At 43.3% G+C, this 20,315-nt stretch overlaps 1 protein-coding gene across 2 annotated transcripts in view; it reads left to right on the top strand.

The window, feature by feature from the left end:
• SDF4 (stromal cell derived factor 4) overlaps positions 1-19,635 on the top strand; it is a 50,182-nt gene extending 30,547 nt beyond the window's left edge. For both annotated transcript variants that reach the window (XM_044667504.1, XM_044667502.1), the window contains exons 5-7: positions 6,719-6,877; positions 11,838-12,013; positions 19,395-19,635. In XM_044667504.1, the coding sequence (XP_044523439.1) occupies positions 6,719-6,877; positions 11,838-12,013; positions 19,395-19,571 (512 nt within the window). In that variant the 3' untranslated portion in view covers positions 19,572-19,635. The remainder of the gene's footprint in view (positions 1-6,718; positions 6,878-11,837; positions 12,014-19,394) is intronic.
• Positions 19,636-20,315: the final 680 nt, after the last annotated feature.

Here is a 20,315-nt window from a genome sequence, read left to right as displayed (position 1 = left end):
GTCTGAGGTGGGATAAGTAACTGCCATGTGTGCAGGGCTGGTGTGGGGGTGGGGAATAATTAAGTTGCAGATGTATGGGGCAAGGGAGTAACTAACTTCCAGATGTGTGTGACCAAGGGGATAACTAACTTCCAGATGTGCAGGGCTGGGGTATAACAGCCAAGAATGAGTAGAGGAATTGAATTCTAGATGCATTACTGAAAAGAATGGTTTCAAACTTGGGATGCCTTTACTTAGTCTACAAGTTAAAGAATAATAAAGCTAGAGCTTCGCTCAGTAAATTATCTGGTTCCCCTCCCTACCTTCTGTCAGATATATATCCAAAGTATTTAAAACAGACGGCTTTTTATTCTTTTTCTCAAGCTCTCTAAGGAGACACTTTAATCTTTGGTGGTCTAGGGTTATCATTTTCATGGTGAATAATTCTTTCTTATGTCCAGCAGAATCTCTTCTGAATGTTTCCTATATCTAAGACAGATTAGGGAATCTCCCAAATAGTTTAAACCTCACTGCCATCATTTGTTCCTGGTGATTATGTAGGGATCATTTCTATACATGAATATACAAACTATGAGTAAGAAGCAAGCTGTCTTGGAGGGATTTACATTAGGAGACAAGTTGTGAATACAGCTATGGAAAGGCACATCTGCAGTTCATGAGGAATTGCACAATTGGAACAGGGAAGTAGGTTAGGGTTGTCTATTAGGATGTAATTTTCAGAGGAGTCAAGGGATTCTAGCTGGTGAAGAACATTTGACTGCTGATCAATGGGGCCAGAAACTGAAGTGATCTGATCTTGGTAATATATTATAGGCTACTAAGTCAGAAGGAGTATATTGATGATGAATTTGAAAAACTCACAAATCTGGCAGGGAGACAGGATAGAATAATGATGGGAAACTTCTCCTGGCACTCTTTCTGGCAGAAGCCAAGCAGTTGATAAATGTGGCTTGTCATAATAGTAGCTGCTTGACTGTGGCCTGACTGACCTGTGATTTCCTTTTTTGGCCAGACTTACTTAAGCTGGTAGTAGGGCAACATGATGGAGAATCTGTCCAGATTTCAGTAAACTATTTGGCAAAGTGTTTCATGTTCTCCGTATAGACAAGCTAGAGATGATAATGGAGCTGAAGTAGGTACAAGGTCCCTCAAAGGAATCATGAACACATCTGTGTCATCTTGTGGGGAGATCTCTAATAGGATATCATGGGAATCTGCCCTGGACCCTGGGCCATTTAGAAATGAAATCATTAACAGAGAAAGCATGGATGGCATATTTTTCCAATACAAAGAAGACCCAAAGCTGGGAGGGATAACTAAAGTCAGTGTGATAGTCCCCAAAGATCTCAGTGGTCTAGAATAAGGGATTGAATCTCAGGGTGAAATTTAATAGGAATAAATGTGAAGTCTTGTTGTTGGGTTCAGAAGGTAATGTCACAAACAGAGGGGAGGGGGCATGTCTAGACAATGGTATATGTGTAAAATTCTGGGGGTTTTAATGGATTTAGTGTGAGTCACAGTTGTGTGACCTGGCAGCCAGAAGAGTAAATGGGACCTGTGCCTGCCTTAAAAGGAGTAGGAGCGAGCCAGCCCTGCTGCCTTCTGCTCCACTCAGACCACATGAATATGTTCATTTTGGGCACCAGTGTTGAAGAAGGACCTTGATAGACTGAAGAGTGGTCAGAGGAGAGGGTGACCAGCAAGATGGTGAATCAGCCCTGGAATTCATATCATGTGGGGATCCCTTGGAGGAATTAGAGATGTTTAGAATGGAAAAGAGAAGATGTATTAGGGGGAGAAGGAGGTAGGATGAACAGAATGAATGGGCATGAGGCCCTTTGGTCTTTAGAAGAAGATTTAGACTGACTTCAGGGGCAGACCTGGGAGCAGTCAATAAAAGTTCCAGAGAGAGTGATTTGGTCCCTAACAGAGCTGTGGCCAAGTAGAATAGGCTGCTTTAGACCCCACACTAGAGAGATGGAAGAATTTTGTAGAAGGGATTCTTACATAGGTACTGCTTGGATTTGGTGGCCCCTGAGGGCCCTTCCAATTCAAATTCTGTGTTCCTTTGATCTCTGTGGGGATTAGTCATTTAAAAATGGGTTGTTTTTTCCCCCTTATTCATCAAAAAGCTACTCAAATGCAAATATAACTTAGACTTCTCTACAGTACAGGTATTTTCCCTTATTCTTAGGACCATGTATATAATTTTCCTTTATAGGAACGCTGAGTAGACCACACTAATTTATTGAATTCACTTCTATGTTTCTCAAGCACTCATTTATATACAAGGCACTGTGCCCAGCACTAGGGCTAGGGAGAGGATAAAAAGCTCTTTGCTGCCATTTTCTCATTTGAGTCATTGAGACTCCCTCCCAATAGTCCTATGCCAGAGGTCCTGTTGGTAGTGTGGACCCCACTTTACAGGTGAGGACCATGAAGCTTCAAGATAGGATGTGATTTACTCATAGCTCCCGTAGCTAAAAAGTGCCTGAGACAGGACTTGAACTTGGTTCTTCCTGACACCACTTCTAACGCTGTATTCACTATGCCCCATTGCCTGATCCTTCACTGAGATAGATGAAGTAAAATGCAGGCACTTCTGCTTTCTTTCAGGGCAGGGACAAGTGCACAGACACATAGGATGGGTAGAATGAGGGGATTTGGGAAAGAGTGCCTTAAGAGAGCCCTTTGAGCTGTGGGGCTTGGCTTAGCCCTCCAGCTACGCCTCAGATAACTGTACATTGAACTCCAAATCTTGTTTTCATAATTTTCATCGCTATCTGATTTTCTGTTTATAATAGAGCTAGAAATAACATTCTATAATGTACTTTTAGTGGAAATTCTCGCAGTCTGTTCCTTTGCACACGAGAGTAACCGACTAAGAAAAGAATCAGCCTTCAGTTTCTTTGTCAAGTTTTTGGTTACGTATGACTCAGTGTTGGTAGCACAGTTTCCACTCAAGACAAAAGAAACAAGAATCTATTTCCATAATCAGAGGTAGGGGCTACCGTGTCATCAGGGTCACTAATGTTAGCCCCTAAGGGAGCTGGCCCTGAGCGAACTGCTCTAACAAGAATACAAAATTATCAGTGTCTTGCCTTGCTGGGAAGGAGAAACTGCCCCCCCTCCCCCCATAGGCTCAAGAGGGTGGGACCAATCTAGAGATGAAATTTAATAGGAATAAACATAAAGTCCTCTACTCATGTTAAAGAAATAGACTTCAGAAATGCAAGTGTGAGAAAGCTCAAGGCATTTGAGCAGCCTCAAAGCATGGGATGTCTCTGGGCTTCTTCTACCAAAGCAGAGCAGCCTCCCACCCTGGAAGTTCATCCCTACCAACTGTGGTCTTCTCACAGTGAAGTGTGTTCACTCTGTTCACCACCATTCTCTCTGTTCTTGTAACCCCTTCCTCTAATTGGATGGTTCTGTTTCAGGCAAGAGCCCAGGCCAGCCATGTCTTCATTCCTCTCTAGGCTTCACTACTGACTGTCCAGACTTTGTCCACCATGCCCCCCATGAGGACTTTCTCCTCTCCTTCCTCCTCCATGTTCCTTTTCTATGTTCTCTTCCCTTTTCTGAATGGGAGCTCTAGGAGGGCAGGCAGAGATTGGCCTTCTTTCTGTTTGCATTTGAATTCCTATCACTTAGTACAGTACCTGGCACATGGAAAACATTGAACAAATAAATGTGAGGTGGCAGCAACAAAAGCACAAGTGCCTGCCCCACTTTGCCAAGACTTTGCCAGACCTCATCTTCAGGATCAGGTTCTGTTATGGGCAGAAGGGATAGTTTAGAAAGGACATTTGTAAACTGGAGAGTGCCCAGAGAAGGGCAGCCAGGATGGTGAAGGGCCTTGGGTCTGTACTAGAAAAGATCAGTCAAAAGAAATAGGTATATTTAGCCTGAGGGAGACAAGACTCGGAGGCCATGATGGCTGTTTCCTAGGATTTGAAATCTATCACCTGGAGGCTACACTAGACTTCTCTTTACCTTGAACAACCTCTAGTAAAATCCCCAAAGAGTAACTGACTGTCACCACATCAGTGTCCAGTGTCTTAGGCAAGTGCATCTGAAGAGGCAGATATTTCTGTTCAACTCCAGTCCCCAAGACAATCTCAGGAACTGTCAGGTTGAGGGTTACTGTAGCAATGAGTTGTGTGTTGTTCCATTGCACGTCATCAGGCCTTTTTATTTCCTGTGGTCACCAGTGGCCTTTCAGAGGCTTAGTTGGTTGGCAAATACCCAGCTTAGAAAGCATTGTACCAACCTCTGGGGTTTGTTTTGGGTAGTCTCCGAAGCCTATCTTTCTAACAGTGCCATCTTTCATCTTCTAATAGTTGATGGCAATAAACTAGACCAATAATTTATAAACATGTTTATTTCAAGACTCCTTTATACTCTCAAAAATAATTAAAGACCCTATGGGCAGCTATGTGACACAGAGGATAGTATGCCAGCCCTAGAGTTTCAAATCTGGCCTCAGACTCCTCCCTAGCTGAATGACCCTGAGCTAGTCACTTTTTGCCTAGCCCTTACCTTTCTGTCTTATAGTTGTTACTAAGACAGAAAGTAAGGATTTAAAATAATTATTATAATAATTGAAGATCCTAAAGAGCTTTTGTTTATGTGAGTTATATTTGCTATTGATAATTATGACAATTAAAAGTTAAAACTGGGGCAGCTCGGTAGCTCAGTGGAGTGAGAGTCAGGCCTAGAGACAGGAGGTCCTAGGTTCAAACCCGGCCTCAGCCACTTCCCAGCTGTGTGACCCTGGGCAAGTCACTTGACCCCCATTGCCCACCCTTACCAATCTTCCACCTATAAGACAATACACCGAAGTACAAGGGTAAAAAAAAAACACACACAAAAAAACACACACACAAAAGTTAAAACTTAACAATTTGAAAATATTTATTCATCTGAAATAACAAACTCACTGTGAACATAAATAACAATTTTTATGAATAATTATTTTCCAATACAAATTTTAGTGAGAATGGCATTCTTACATATTTTTGTAAATCTCTTTAATATTTGCAAATCTTTTTAATATCTGCATTAAGTTGAAGTCAGCTGGACTCTCCTTTCTGTTTCCATTCATTCTTTTGTGATACATTGTTTTGGTTGACATATATGAAGAAAATTCAGCCTCATATGGAGATGTAGATAGGGGAGGTATTTCAGTAGGCAAATAATGTCTTACTATATTATGAGAATGGATTTGATCTCTTGAACCCCCTAAAAAGAACTTGGGGGGGCCTTGAAGATCCTTGGCCCACAACTACTGGATTAGACCCCAGGCCATGCTAAGACCCAAAGTTCTGGTTGAGACCCATGTGCAGCAGCAGCCACCATTGTGATTGGGACCTTGCCACCAGGAGCATAATTAATGTTCATTTGACTTGAACTGACTAATGGTAGAGTAGAAAGCAGGAGAAACTTGAAAACAAAGTAGGCGTCCTCTTAAGGAGATGTAGGCAGGTGTATTTCTCCAAATATGAAAGCAGTCATATTACCTTCCTTACTGAGTTACAGTGGGAAGTCTTTGCATTGAGAGTACTGACACTTGGAAGGCAGTCATTCTTAGCTGACATGGCCATGTAGTGGTCTCTGGCCCTCTCACGTTGACAGGAGGCGAATGCTAGCCACTGACCTTTTTTTGGCCAAAGTGCATGGAACTGAGGCCTGAAGTCCTGAGTGGTCTGTCAGCAGCTGCTCTTAGAAGGGCCATCTACATATGAGCGCTCCCAATAGCATCCTTGAGCTTTCCAATAGCTCTCAGTGCCATCTGTTGCTCTGTGGTTGTGTGAAAGAATTGTAGGGAAGAAATTCTTTCCTCTTTCTCATCACTTGTGTTCAAATCAGATCAGGCAGCCTTTTTTAAGTGCCTTCTGCATGCCGGGCATTGTGCTAGGTGATAAAGACAAAGACAAAAATTAAACAGACCTTTCTCCATGTCTGAAAACTGGATGTCCTCGTGATGAGTGGAGATCAGAGCGAGATATGCACCCTAGAGTAGAGCTTATGACCAGCAGAGGCATCCTCCTTCGTGATCACCTTGGAGACCCCAGCTCAGCTCCTCCGGGATTCAGCTTTCTTTCACAAGACCCTCGTTTTTGACCCATTTCCCCAGTTTTTATAGTAATAAGAGTTATAACTCGTCCCAATTCAGATGATCACATGCTTTATTTTGATAGATTGCTTTATTTTATGCTTTCAAGGATATCTTTGTAAGAGATGACATCAGCACTTCTGTTTTTAAATTTAATTTTAATTTTAAAAAGATTTGTCCATGTTTCCATGATTCATTTTCTTTCCCTCCCCTTTTCCCTCTCCCCTCCCAAAGCTGACTAGGAATCCCACTGGGTTGTACAAATGTTATCACTTGATCCCTATTTCCAAATCATTCATTTTTACTATAGAGCGATCTTTTAAAGCCTAAACCCCAAATCACGTACCCATATATACATGTGATAAGTGCCGTCATATATTTTTCTTTTGGCTCCCATTTTTTATGCCATATAAACTGCTTTATCATTGGAGATTAGATTGTAATTGTCATGCTGATTTTAAAAAACCTGACTTGATTATATTTTCTTCTTAAAATATATTTAAAACTCCCCAGAAACATACCCCTCCAGCCCATAGGAAACTGGGGTATCATATGTGTGGCATCCATGATCATCTGCACTAATGAGGTGATTTCCTTTTTCAGCTATGGAAGTTCTCGATAACCTCAAGGATCGCTGGTATCAGGCTGACAACCCTCCAGCCGATCTGCTGCTAAATGAGGAGGAGTTCCTGTCCTTTCTTCATCCAGAACACAGCAGGGGCATGCTGAGATTTATGGTCAAAGAAATTGTCCGGGACTTGGGTAGGTGCTTCTTCTGCCTTGTCAGTCCTTCACCCTGCTCAGATCAGGAATGGCTTCAGCCCCTGGTTAACCACGGTAGCCTTCAGGAAGTGAAGAGACTGAACCTGGTGGGTGAATTGGAGGCTCAGAGCAGCTTGATGGCTCAGTGGATCAAGAGGCAGGCCTGGAGTCAGGAGGTCCTCAATTCAATTGTGGCCTCAGACACTTTCTAGTTGTGTGACCCTAGACAAGTCACTTAACCCCCATTGCCTAGCCCTTGCCCTTCTGTCTTAGAATTGATACTAAGACAGAAAGAGTTTAAAGGAGGGAGCATTTTAGGCAACACTGGGGAAGAGAAAGGATAAAAAAAGAGAAAAGATGACTTAGGATAAATGAAACAATAACTATTCTTAACTAGCAGGCTATACAAAGCAGATGGCAGGAANTGCTGAGATTTATGGTCAAAGAAATTGTCCGGGACTTGGGTAGGTGCTTCTTCTGCCTTGTCAGTCCTTCACCCTGCTCAGATCAGGAATGGCTTCAGCCCCTGGTTAACCACGGTAGCCTTCAGGAAGTGAAGAGACTGAACCTGGTGGGTGAATTGGAGGCTCAGAGCAGCTTGATGGCTCAGTGGATCAAGAGGCAGGCCTGGAGTCAGGAGGTCCTCAATTCAATTGTGGCCTCAGACACTTTCTAGTTGTGTGACCCTAGACAAGTCACTTAACCCCCATTGCCTAGCCCTTGCCCTTCTGTCTTAGAATTGATACTAAGACAGAAAGTAAAGGCTTTAATTAAAAAGAGATAGAGAGAGAGAGAGAGAGAGAGAGAGAGAGAGAGAGAGAGAGAGAGAGAGAGAGAGAGAGAGAGAGATTGATTGATTGATTGATTGAAAGGGCTTAGAGTATGTTAGTCCAAAAGAGATTTGGTGAGAACAGAACTCTCGAGAAGGGTTTAGACTTAGTGGGTTTATTTTGTTGGTTTTCTTGGTAATAGCTCTTATTTTTACATCACAGTCCAGCCTCTCTATTTGCCTTTGGTGCTTCCTTTGTAATAAAGAAAAACAATCAAGCAAAACTCAGTGGTGTGATGGCCTTGGCTGGCAGTAAAGCCACTTTCCTATTGTCCCTAGCTTACAGGAGGAGGCAAATGGTTTTCATTATCTGTCTCTTGGACCAAGCTTGGTCTTTCCACGACACCTTTCAGGGTGGTTTTCATTTTGTTATTGACTCTTGTCCTCTTGGTTCTGATGTCTGCACAGAGTGGCAATTCATCTTCGTTTTTCTCTGATCTCTGAATTTTTCCTATTCAAATTGGACTTAGTTGGTTTATATTGCTCATGAGTCACAGGTATAGAAAGACAGATTTCAGTATGCTATGGGAGAGCTACCCAGCAATAGAATAGGAGGCTTTATAAAGTAATGAGTTCCTGACACCAGAAATATTTAAGGAACAGAGGGCAGTCTCTCTTAGCAGTGATCTCTCTGTAAAACAATTTTTAACTCTCAGATTTTATTATTTTAGTATCCTTTGTAGAAAAGTCAAAAAATAATTTTTTTTTACCTGCATTAGATTTGTTTAACAATGTAAATTTTGTGGTTTACTTTATTTTTTAGATTTTACTTTAATTATTTTTAACCCTTATCTTCTCTTTGAGTATCAGTTCTAAGACAAGGTTTAGGCAATTGGGGTTAAGTGACTTGCTCAGGGTCATATAGCAAGGAAGTGTGAGGCCAAATTTGAACCCAGGATGTGCTGCTTCCAGGCCTGGCACTCTATCCACTGTGCTACCTAGCTGCCCCTTTGGTTTATATTAGGGGAAATAAAGTTGATAATAGAATTTACTCTTGAGGGGAAACTGATTGCAGGTTTTTTCTTCTCCCATCCCCTAGAACTTAGAAATAAGTTTTCTTGAGCAGTTTTTGTTTTTTCTGTGCTCTTTCCAATTCTGGTTTTTTTTTTTTATTTGTTTATTTTTCATTGCTAACCCATAAAAACTTAGCCCACCCAATTACGTGACCCTTTTTTCCCCTGGACATTTTAATACCTCTATGTAAAACCTGGTCTGGAAAATTCAGTGTTGAGGTATTTTCCCTTCCTGGGCAGCTATTTAGAAATCTTTTCAGAACTCTCCCTTTCTCTCTGTCTCCCTTATTCTACTTCTTTTTTTTTTTTTTTTAACCCTTACCTTCTGTCTTAGAAACAATACTATGTGTTGGCTCCAAGACAAAAGAAGTGGTAAGGGGTAAGGCAATGGGGATTAAGTGACTGGCCCAGTATCACACAGCTAAGAAGTGTTTGAGGCCACATTTGAACCCAGGAACCCTCCCCCCCCCCCCAACTCTCCAGAACTGGCTCTCAGTTCAATGAGCTACTAAGCTGTTCTCTTTTACTCTTTCTTATTGAGAAACAAGTATTATTATGTGTGTATTATATTATATACACTATATATGCACATATAGGTATATAATGATATGTGCTATTGTGTGTGACAGGTGTGACTTCCAGCTTTTTGTAATTTCTTGAGTTTTCCCACCACTGACACAGCCATGACCCTGCCAAATGCCAGCTCATTCCTTCTGCCTTGTTCTTTTTAGATGGTCAGGGATGAATATGTGGAGAAACTCTTTTCTACCTAAAACTAGAGATGGCTTTCCTTTCTTTCCTGGGACTAAAATTGTTCTTTTCTCTAATGGAATTAAAGCTGTTAATGTATATGTCTTCTTTAATTTTTAAAAAAATACTTTCTGCCTTAGTATCAATTCTAAGACATAAGAGCAAGGGCTAGGCAAATGGGGTTGAGTGACTTGCCCAGAGCCACCCAACTAGGAAATGTGTGAAGGTAAATTTGAACCCATGTCCTCTTGACTCCAAGAGTAGGTACCAATGGGAACCATCATTTGGAAAGAGGAGTGGGCCTGAGTGTTCAGCAGAGGCCTCCTAGAAAGTACCCACAGTTAGAAGTGGCCATGCCTAACTAAGCTGTGGAGGGGAGAATGCAGGAGATAACTCGGAGGAGTCCTGAATAGGTCAGCCTACAGTGGGAGGTTTCTCTAAGTATGAGATTTAAGAAAGGGGGATTGCGGCCAGTGGGTGGAGAATGAATTTTTCACTCTAGGCCTAGGAGTTTGGACTTTGTCGTCTGGGCAGCATTTACCATTCAAGTAAACATTTATTGGGTGCCTGGGTGCCAGGGACAGGTACAAAGGCAAACATGAAACAGTCCTGCCCTCAAGAACCTTTTACTCTACTGGGAGGGAATGCGTCTTCAGAGGAGACAATCTAAGGTAGACAAGATAAATGCTGAGTACTACCCTCTGGGGTGATGGGAGCCTCTTGTAGGAGAGGGATATAGAAACTGGCTCTCGGAGGCCAGGGGTGGAATGTTACACACAGACCACATTGGAGGAAATACAGAGTTTGAGAGGGAAGAGATGTGGAAAAATACCAGCCAGGGGCATATTGGGGAAGCCACCCTGAGGACTTCCTATTTCATCCTTAATGTAGGAGGGAACTAGGATTGTGACTGTCCTCTGAAATACCCAGTAATCCGATTAGAACATACTACAGCTGAACAATTCTCACTGATGACTTTTAGGGGCTTGAATGACCTTCTGATGTAGGATCCAAGTGGGTGATTGGGTTCTTGTACCAGAAATGACCTTACTTAAGCTGGATAAAGTTTAGGCTTCATGGACAAGACACTGGGTGCTAATTTGAATTTTAGTTTGTGCATTGTTTCCACTCATTTCTGGGAAGATAAAAGGAAGTTGACACTCTGAATGTAGGTCCATGAAGCTTATGTAATTGAAAATTTCAGCCAGTAGTGGTTCTAGAGAGTAGAGAATGAAATCCGCCTTTGTCCAGGAGGACCAGTCCTAGGGCATGGGGTGTCTACATTGTCAGGCAGGTCACTCGGGCCCTTGTGGGTGGCTCTGACTTTTACTCCTTGTGTGACCTTGGGCCAGTCTTTGAGCCTCTCTGGCCTTCACTTTCCTCCTCTGGTTTCAGGCTCTCTGTCATAGATTGTGACTTGGTGACCTCTCGGGTCTCTTTCAATTCCTGTGATCTGAGTTGTCTGGAGCTGGGGGGAAATAGCTAGAGCTTACTTGGTGTGGGTCTGGCAGGGGAAAGGACATACTCAAAGAATTCACATCCTAAGTAGATCATTGGTGTCCTCTGGGGTGCGGAGAATGAGGAGGAAGAGCTGACTGAGCATGCCAGTGACTGGCGTGGGAGGCCTTTTCTTTCTTCCCTTGTCCCTTCACCAGAGATCTGAGAATGTTTGTTAGTGATGGCTATTAATTCAATGACACCTCCTAAAGATACTTAATATATTTTAGTAAGAGAAACTAAATTTATGTTCTGATGTGTGCAGAAAAAAAAGCAAAGTCTGAGCTAAATTTGTATTTTGACAAACTTAGATTCTCTGCCCTTGTGGATGGTTGGCTGTAGGTCTCTCACCCATTATGTGTAATTAGAATCTGTTAGCCTAAAAACTACAATTCCCAGCACCCCACTCTCCTCACTTTACGTGCTGACATAGGGAGGATATAAATTTGGGGTAGCCCCGCCTCTCACTTGCTTCTCTTCCTGATACGGCTTTGGTGGAACAGGCAAGGAGAGCTTGGTCACATGGTCTTATTTTGTTAGGTAATTACCTTTTTTTTTTTTTAAACCCTTGTACTTCGGTGTATTGTCTCATAGGTGGAAGATTGGTAAGGGTGGGCAATGGGGGTCAAGTGACTTGCCCAGGGTCACACAGCTGGGAAGGGTCTGAGGCCGGGTTTGAACCTAGGACCTCCTGTCTCTAGGCCTGACTCTCACTCCACTGAGCTACCCAGCTGCCCCGGTAATTACCTTTTATTCCTTTACTTCTAGTGATTATTAATAAACTTTATAAAATGCAACACTTGGAATATTGGACATTAATTTAAATCCTACAATTATTTACATGCCTTATCTCTTCCAACCTCATTTCCAGACCAGGATGGGGATAAGAAGCTTGTTTTGTCCGAGTTCATTTCCCTGCCAGTGGGCACAGTTGAAAACCAGCAGGCCCAAGACATTGATGACGACTGGGTGAAAGACAGGAAAAAGGAATTTGAAGAAGTCATTGATGCAAACCACGATGGGATTGTCACTATGGAAGAGCTAGAGGTGAGGTGGGCAGGGGATTGGGCCTTGCTAAGGCCGTTGTCTTTGCTTGTGTCACACCACGATGGCTGGCTCATGCCTATCTTTTGTAGCCTTCGTTGGAGAAGCCTTGATTCAGGTCAATTTTTATAGTATCTCCATAATTTTCATTTCTTTTTAATTCCTATCATTCTTGCCTCGAAACCTGTTGTGGCTCTTCAGAAAAATGAATGGCTGCCAATTTCATTCAGCATTTTTTGTAGGCTTAGCTCTCATGCTGAACATGATGGGCCTTTAGGACCTGAACAAGGACTTTGACTAAAAGTGTAGAGAGTAGGCCTGGGCCAGGTGCCCTGCTGTCCCCTCCAGGGGCTACCTCCACCTCTCACCAGTGTAACCAGTGTTAACCAGTGTCATATACTTAGTCAATACCCTTTGCCTGAGGGTTGTCTTCTGGCTCTTGGGCAATTGCTGCCTTGATGCCTGGGAACAATCATGGAGGGGAGATGCTAGCTGGCATGAGCCTCTCCCAGAAAGCCCTTATGAGTCCTGTTTATCAGTTCCCCTTTTTACCACTGTATGATGCATTTCATGCTCTGTAATTCGATTATGTAATCCACCTTCCTCGTTATACCCCTGACATGAAAATCAAAAGGATTAGGCCTCAAGCCACACTTTTAAGAGGGAGATCATTTGGTATTAAAGCAGTCTCCCCCGGAGTATATGATGGAATGAAGTTCCAAGGTACACTGGTCCCCATATTTCCCACTGCCCATGCACTTTTAGAGAGTTACTCTAGAGCCTCAAGGGGCCAAGCCAAGCCAGGCAGCTGTCTCTCCAGCTTGCCCACCTTGCCTCACAAAAGTGTTTCAGACTCTTGGGCATGTACTTTAGATGTGGAGAAAGAAGAGAGGGAGGGAAAAAGGGAGGGGAAGAGGATCTTTTTCATTCAGAGTTTCCTCTGGCTCTCAGGAACCCACTCAAATTTATTCTTGGAGGAAATTCTGTAGTTGCTGTATACAAGGCATCTCAGGGTTCACAGCTCTGAGTTCAGAAATTCTTCCTGGTGTTTAGATTTCTGTCTCCTGGAGATGCAAGGGAATAGGCATGCCAGTAATGAGATCTGGCTGGCTGCTGCACATTTTTTACAGAAATCTTTTCCTTCCTCTTCCTTCTTGGTGATGGCTGCCCTTCACAAGAAGGATGGACAGGGGCTTAGCAGCACCTCATTGCTGCTATCTGTGACAGGTGTTTCTGTTAGTGATCCCCAGTAAAGGACCATTGGAGGTTTGGAGCAGTTGCTGCACTGCCCCAACAGGCAGGTCAGGCGGGGGAGCCGGCAACTTGGTTGGTGGACATACCAACCCTTCCACATGGAGTGCTGACTGTCACACCGCCTTTCCTCTAAAAGTAGAAAGAGGACAAAACACAGGAGGTAGGGACCAGGAGAGCTGACTTCTAGACCCAGCTCTCCCAGGCCGTGTGCCCACTTTGGGCAAGTAATTCCATCTGATATTTCATAGACTAATTTTATAGATGGGGAAATCAAGGCACAGAGGAGGATTAAACTCTATCAAGGTCTCTTCTGGCTCTAAAATCTTTGGTTCTCTTCTTGAAGAAATGCCTAACAGCAGTGGGGTATATGTATGTGAAGCCAAGTCTCCAACTCCTGTGCCCTAAGTAGAAAAGTGCTTAATTGTCTAAAGGATTGGCAGGGCTAAGCTAGTCATTGTGTTTGGAAGGGGATCAGACTCAGGGGTTTCAGCTATAAGGAAGACTTCCCTGGCCACAAAGGAGAAGTTGGCATTTCCTGAGATAGATGAGGAAGAGAAAAGAGAAGGGTCTGCAGTTTCTGTTTCTTTAGGGTTCCAGAGCCGTTAGCTGCTTCTCTTAGTTCACACCAGAAGCTCCAGTACCGTCCTCTTGAACACCTTTTTTACTGGATGTTTGGGCCTCTGGGCATCTGGCCCTCTTTCTGACCTTTGCCCTTTGGCCTTCTGCCTTATAACAGTGGGAAAAAAGGTACATTTGCTTGCCTGTTTGCAGTGATGGGTGGATCCCTCATCCTCTAGGTGTTGCCTGGCTAATGGGCACTGAGATCAGAATGATCAGTTTAGAAACACTCCCTACTTCCCCCCCCCCCCCCCCCCAGCTAGTCAAGCAGGCTCAGCTGCACCCAGAACTACAGGCCCTGCTCAGTTAGTATTTTAGAAGACCTGGGCACAGGGAAGGGCCAGAAGATGGAGGTAGGAGGGGGTAGCAGCACGTCATGAGGTTCAGGGCAGTAGCCATGTTTAGCACAGGCCAGGCCTAGTGCATATCAGTGCATCTTTTAAGTGTATAGGTTTCTATTCTGTCAGGGGGATAAGACCGATACAAAACAAACATGAAGTAGTTTGGGGTGGGCAGGAGGATGGCCCTAGCAGCTCAGGTGGGTCAGTTTTATGAGGTGGTTCCTGAGGTAAACTCTGAAGGAGACCAGGAGGCAGAGGAGAGGGGAGAAGGCTTTCTAAGCATGAGGGACAGCCTGGGGAAAGGCTTGGGGACAGGAGATAGCAAATGGAGCTATTTGGGGAACACAGCAAGGAGGCTCATTTGGTGAACAGAAGTTTGAATTTGAGCAAAAGGGAGCCTTTGTAGTTTTTAGAGTGATATGGTTAGGCTTATATTTTGGGAAATTCGTTTTGGCAGTCGCAGGAGGTAGATTGGAGAGATATGTTGACCATGGAGGAAGAGTATCCCCCATGAGCTGTGGAAAACTTCCTGAAAAACCGTGTTGGCCCAATTTCCTTGGTGACCAGGGGAATGGACAGAGTATCCTGTTGGGGATAAGTGAAGACATAGATCAGACTCAGAAACCTCTTGTGCTTTGAGTAGGGGGTGGACTGTTGCCTTGGAGCCTCAGTTTCCCATGGAAATAAAAATGGTTCTTTTGGGAGTTTTTCAGTTTTTGGTTTTTGTTTTTTCCTTCTGGCCAAGAGTGGCATTTCAAATGATTCCCTCTGAAGGATAAGGGGAGTGAGGGCTATGCTGAGCTTCTGAGGATGTGTAAAAAGGAATTGGAAAAAACCATCTAAAAATGTATATATTTCTATGGACAAGGGAAATGTATCAAAACTACATTTCCCTTGATCCAACATGGTCCAACTGATTTCCGTTTCCGACGTCTTGACGCAGGGGAGAGCTTAAATCTCGTGGGTTAGGAGGGAGTGTCTCTTTTGCCAGTAAGCTCTCTCTCTTCTTTGGGGAGTAGGAACTTGGCTAGGAGGCAGTATGGTGGCGGCAGTTTTGAATGCTTACAAGCGCGTGGTCTAATGATTTTATCTATCAACATGGCTTTAATTAAAATACTAATTTATATATTTATACTAGCATCTATCATCCACTGGCACAACAGTGTACAATTTAAAACAATACATACAACTCAATTTCAACTCCCCATAGTTCAATCAACTGCACCCCAAAGTTCAAAGTTTGGTCTTCATGGTACAGTGAAGGCTTTTCAGACATCTTCATGGTGTCTTCACCAAAACAAGTTCGTCATCTGGATTCTGGGGAGATGGCAAGATCCTTATCCTGAAATTATTCTCAAAAGAATTTAAACTTTACATTATAGATTACAAAACATACATTTTCTTCTAAGATTTTATATAATTCCCCGTGAAATTACTCCTAAAAGAGTTAAATGAATATATATATATTTTTACATTATCGAATTTTAAAAAACTTAACAGATATCCCCGTGAGGTAATTCTTAAACACACCTTTTTTCTAAAAAAGGGTATCTCAGGTCAGGTAAGGATAACAAAATACAAAGAATAGAATTCAAGAAAAAAGATGAAAAATTAACTTGTGAAATGAAATGTAAATGTGCAAAAAAATCTGGGGAAAATAAACTTAGACCTTTGAATGAAGGTCTAATTAAAGTGAATTCACAGTGTGCAATTACCCATTCAGGGCCAGGACATAAGGAAAATGTCTCTCTCTGATCTGACTTATCATCAGCTTTTTAGGGAAGTGAGCCAAGTAAATAACCAATCTTAGGTGCTTTCTAGGAATCTAAGTCGAGGGGACCCACGTCCTCTAAGGTTTTAGAAAAGACTGGGACTCCAGGACTCAAACCCAATTTCAAGCCCTAATGTATTGGCATAGAACTGCTATTTTGCAGATCTTAGTCAAGTCTCTGACCATGTGCTTTCTTTAGCACTATTAATGGCTTTCATATTCCCTTCTGGAATCAAAGAGGCATTTAATCACAGTCCTATAGGCTCAGGTATTTGCTGTAAAATCAGAAAGAGGATAAATAATGATTATATATGTACTTCCAGTACAAGATGAGAAAAAAGGAAAAATCAATTGCTCTCATTAAAAAATGTTTTAAAAATCAAAAATATATATATATAGCTTAGAACTAGAAGGGTTATGTTACCCCAAAATGAGACTTTCTGTGAGAGAAAGTGGGTTTTACAAAATATCAGATTCACAATGCACATTCAAATAGAGTACCATTATTTCCAATAGCACATTTCAAAACAATAAACAGTGATGTTCAAAATCATATACTTGTTACAACTTTTAACCCTTGGCAAATGCTGTTATTGCTTCCATAGCAAAATGTGATATTTAAAAAAGAAACCTTCTGGTATAATCATCCTCAGATAAGAATATACAGGAGCTCCTTGGCTTCCTGTTTTAAAAAAAATCCTGGATAGGAATGCTTCTACCCATTTAAGGCAATAATATCTCTTATAATAAAATATATAAAAGCTTTATCCTTTAAGACAACAATTCTTAAGGATTTAAAGTAAAAGTTAAAAAAGATCTCTTGTAAAATTACAAGGTAATAGTCAAAGCATGGAAAACTTTCAAGGTTCTTTTGCAATTACCAAGACAGAATAAATTTTAAAGACATGTGCTCTATAAGATGTTCATAGGTGGTACATATAACCGCATTGCTTCTGATACAGTAAGCTTTAGGTAAATTAGGAAATATAATAACATCATAAGCAGAAACTTCATTAGCGTAAAATGATTCAGTGCAACAGGAAAATCAACGAAGTAAGCAAGATTAATTAACAAAACTAATTAGCAATATACAGTAAGATACAGCCTTTTTAAAACAGAATTAAAGCTCATTCAGTTCCGAGGTTTTAAAAGTTCACCCCTGATTTCAATTTAAGGTTCTTTTGATTGAGTTCTGCTGAGTTTAAGGGGTTGTGTTTTTTTTTTTTTCTAAAAGTTCAAGGTTCTTCCCCTGAGTTCAGTTTTTTTAATAATCGCAAAAGTTTGAATAGGCCAAGCGCCTGAGAGGTTCAGATGCTAGGTCCACGTGGGCTTGGGGTTAGAGAAAAGCTCAGGAAAACTACCCACGTGTAGAGTCTGTGTGGGTTGTTGCCTAATTAGGTCTTTAGAGAAACACGTGGAAGGCTAGAAATAGGGAGAAAGGGGAATATACCCAAATGGTTTGCGTCAGAGCTGAAGCAGTCTCTGGAGGTCTCAATCTCAGCAAAGGCGGCAGGTCTGGGTTCCTTCCCGGAAATCTCAGGTTCTGGAGCTCGGGGTTGAAGGCTGGAAGCGGTCAGGATCAGCAGCATCAGCAGCATCAGCAGCAGCAGCAGCACATTGGCTGGGCTCCGGCATTTTAGTTTAAAGCCAAAAGCCTGAATCGGCTGGCCTGACCTCCCTCCCAAGGTGGCTTGGGCTGGACTGGCCGGCTGAGTCCCACTGGAGGCAAAAACGTGCTCTTGCTTTTAGCAAAAGCATGGCAAGGAAAGTCACTTTCCTTTTTTAAAAAAGTGCTCAAAAGAGCTGAGCCAGATGGCCAAAAAGCAGGCATGGCTATTGTTAGGCTATCTAGAAAATTGAGAGTTCGAATTTCGACCTTCGTGGTCGCCAAATTGTTAATATTAAAAATTATAAAGGCTGCCATAAATATATATATTAGTATTTTAATTAAAGCCATGTTGATAGATAAAATCATTCGACCACGCGCTTGTAAGCATTCAAAACTGCCGCCTCCATACTGCCTCCTAGCCAAGCCCTCTACTCGCCAAAAAAAAGAGCACTTCCTGTGGTCCACCTCTAATTCAAATGGACAAATGGCAGTTTCTACATTGATTTGGACTGCCCAAAGGGCAGTCCCTTATTCTTGATTTGTTACTTATTGTCACGTGTGGGTAACTCGTCTCCCCTCCCCACTAAGGGAGGTGGGAGTGACATCATTAGCACGCCTAGGTCGAGTAGATTTTTGACTATTAAATGGGATCTGGCTAATTCTATTTACACAGATGTAGCCCCCATATCCTGTTCCCACTCTCTGGGAGGAGGGGCTCCAGGCTCCCCACCTGCCACATCTGAAGTAGCAGCTGCCTCTGGAGGCAAGGAGAGCTCTCCTCACAGTTGTCGTCCTCCCGTCTGGGTCACTGGGTCATTTTTCTTAGAGCAGGTGTATTTCTTCTCCCCAGATCTTTACTCTGAAAGGTCACAGTAGAGGCAGGTACAGCTCCTTGAGCTCTGGGCCCCGTCTGGATCATTTTTTAATGTTTTGGCTAAGAAATCAGCTTACCAAAGCCTTTTGTGGCCTTTTTTTCTTTTGTTGTGGTTCTTTGCTTATGAATCCAGGATATAAAGTGGGGCTTAGAGAGAGAAGCAGAACAATAAAGAAGACATTACTGTCAGGGCCCCCAGATTAGTAAGTATAATCCCCAGACCCAACAGCATCAGTTGGGTCATTGCCAGTGACAGATAAAGAAGACATCCCCCTTCTTTGGTGCAATAGGGCCTGGTCTGGACTCTTGGGAATGTCAGCTGCCTTTTTTAGAGTCTTTAGGACTCTTCCTGTTGGGGAGTGGGGTGAGAAGAAACCCATGCTTCCAGACACAAGGGCAAGTGTCCTTGGGGCAGGGGAATAAGATAAATCCAAGGACCTTAGCCAGGTGGGCAGTGTGGCCTTTTGGGCCCTGCTCCTTTGAAGGCCTTTAGGGTCTTGTTTCATTTAGTCATGTAAAGCCTCAAGTTCCCAGTGGTCAAACTGTCCTTCTGTGTCAGGGCTTTCTGTATGAGTTCAGGTTGGATCCCTAGATGACTGCCCCTGGCTAGCAATGTTTGGCAGCTCTGTGAAGGGCCCTAATGAGAGTAGGAGGCTCAGGGCCAGGCTCAGGCCCAGCTCAGAAGAAACACTTAGCTAAGAAAAGAGACTTTTTCTCATCTCCTGTTATTAAACTTGGGAGACTAGGGAAAGGATGAATGTAAATAGGCCATATGTGAGTCAAAAAGCATGTAGTACAAGTAAAGGCATCCAACCTGGAGGAGTTGGGGTGTTCTGGGGTTGGTGCATTGGGGAGCTCCAGCATAGGTTCTCCCCTGCTCCCCCAGGACCTTCTCACGGGTTATCTATTGTTTGTAGGAGTACATGGACCCCATGAATGAGTACAATGCTCTCAATGAGGCCAAGCAGATGATCGCAGTGGCTGATGAGAACCAGAATCACCACCTGGAGATAGAGGAGATTCTGAAGTATGGGGAATACTTCACAGGGAGCAAGTTAATGGACTATGCCCGGAACGTCCATGAAGAGTTCTGAGGTCTCCCTGCTGCCCGCCCGCCCCAGGCCCACCCCTGCCCCACCGACAAGAGGATAGATTCTCCTGCTGCTATTTGTGTGCGTGTGTGCGTGTGTGCGTGCGTGTGTGCGTGTGTGTGTGTGTGTGTGTGCTTGAGTGAGTGTATGTGTGCATGTGTGCGTGCATGTGCTGCTTGTGTGAGCGCATGCTGTGTGTGTGTGTGTGTGTGTGTGTGTGTGTGTGTGTGTGTGTATACTACTCGCATTGTTTGGAAACAGCGAGCTTTCCATCCACCTAGAACTCTAAATGTTTGCTTTTGTAGATACTGCAGCCCCTCCTGGGTCAGCAGTGAACAACCACTTGGAGCCACCATCTTCTCAAGCAGACCCCTCCTCTGACTCAAGATGTACTCCTGTGAGACAGCTGAGTGGGTCTGCAGGTGGCAAGGGGGCTGGCGTGGCTGAGAATGGAGCAAACTCTGGCCTTTTGAAGAAAGAAGGACGGGGATGGGCATTCACAGCTCAGTGTCAGTGACCCAGGTCAGTCTGCCAAGTGCTCTCAGGACACCCCATGGTGTGGAGGGCCAGGGAGGCCTCAGTCCTGAGCTTCACGGCCTCCCCTGGAACCACGTGAAAAGGACCTGCTCAAATGTTCAGTGTAGCTGCCTTGGAATGAGTTGATCCTTAGAATTCCTCCAGGGGAGAGGACTTTAATTTGACAAGAGCGGCATGACTTCCACTGTCACTTTTATGTTTTCTGGAGTA

This window comes from Gracilinanus agilis, chromosome 3, assembly GCF_016433145.1.
Source record: "Gracilinanus agilis isolate LMUSP501 chromosome 3, AgileGrace, whole genome shotgun sequence".
Taxonomy (NCBI): Eukaryota; Metazoa; Chordata; class Mammalia; order Didelphimorphia; family Didelphidae; genus Gracilinanus; species Gracilinanus agilis.
The sequence above is the reverse complement of the archived record's forward strand: the minus strand, read 5'-3'. Positions and strand labels throughout refer to the sequence as shown.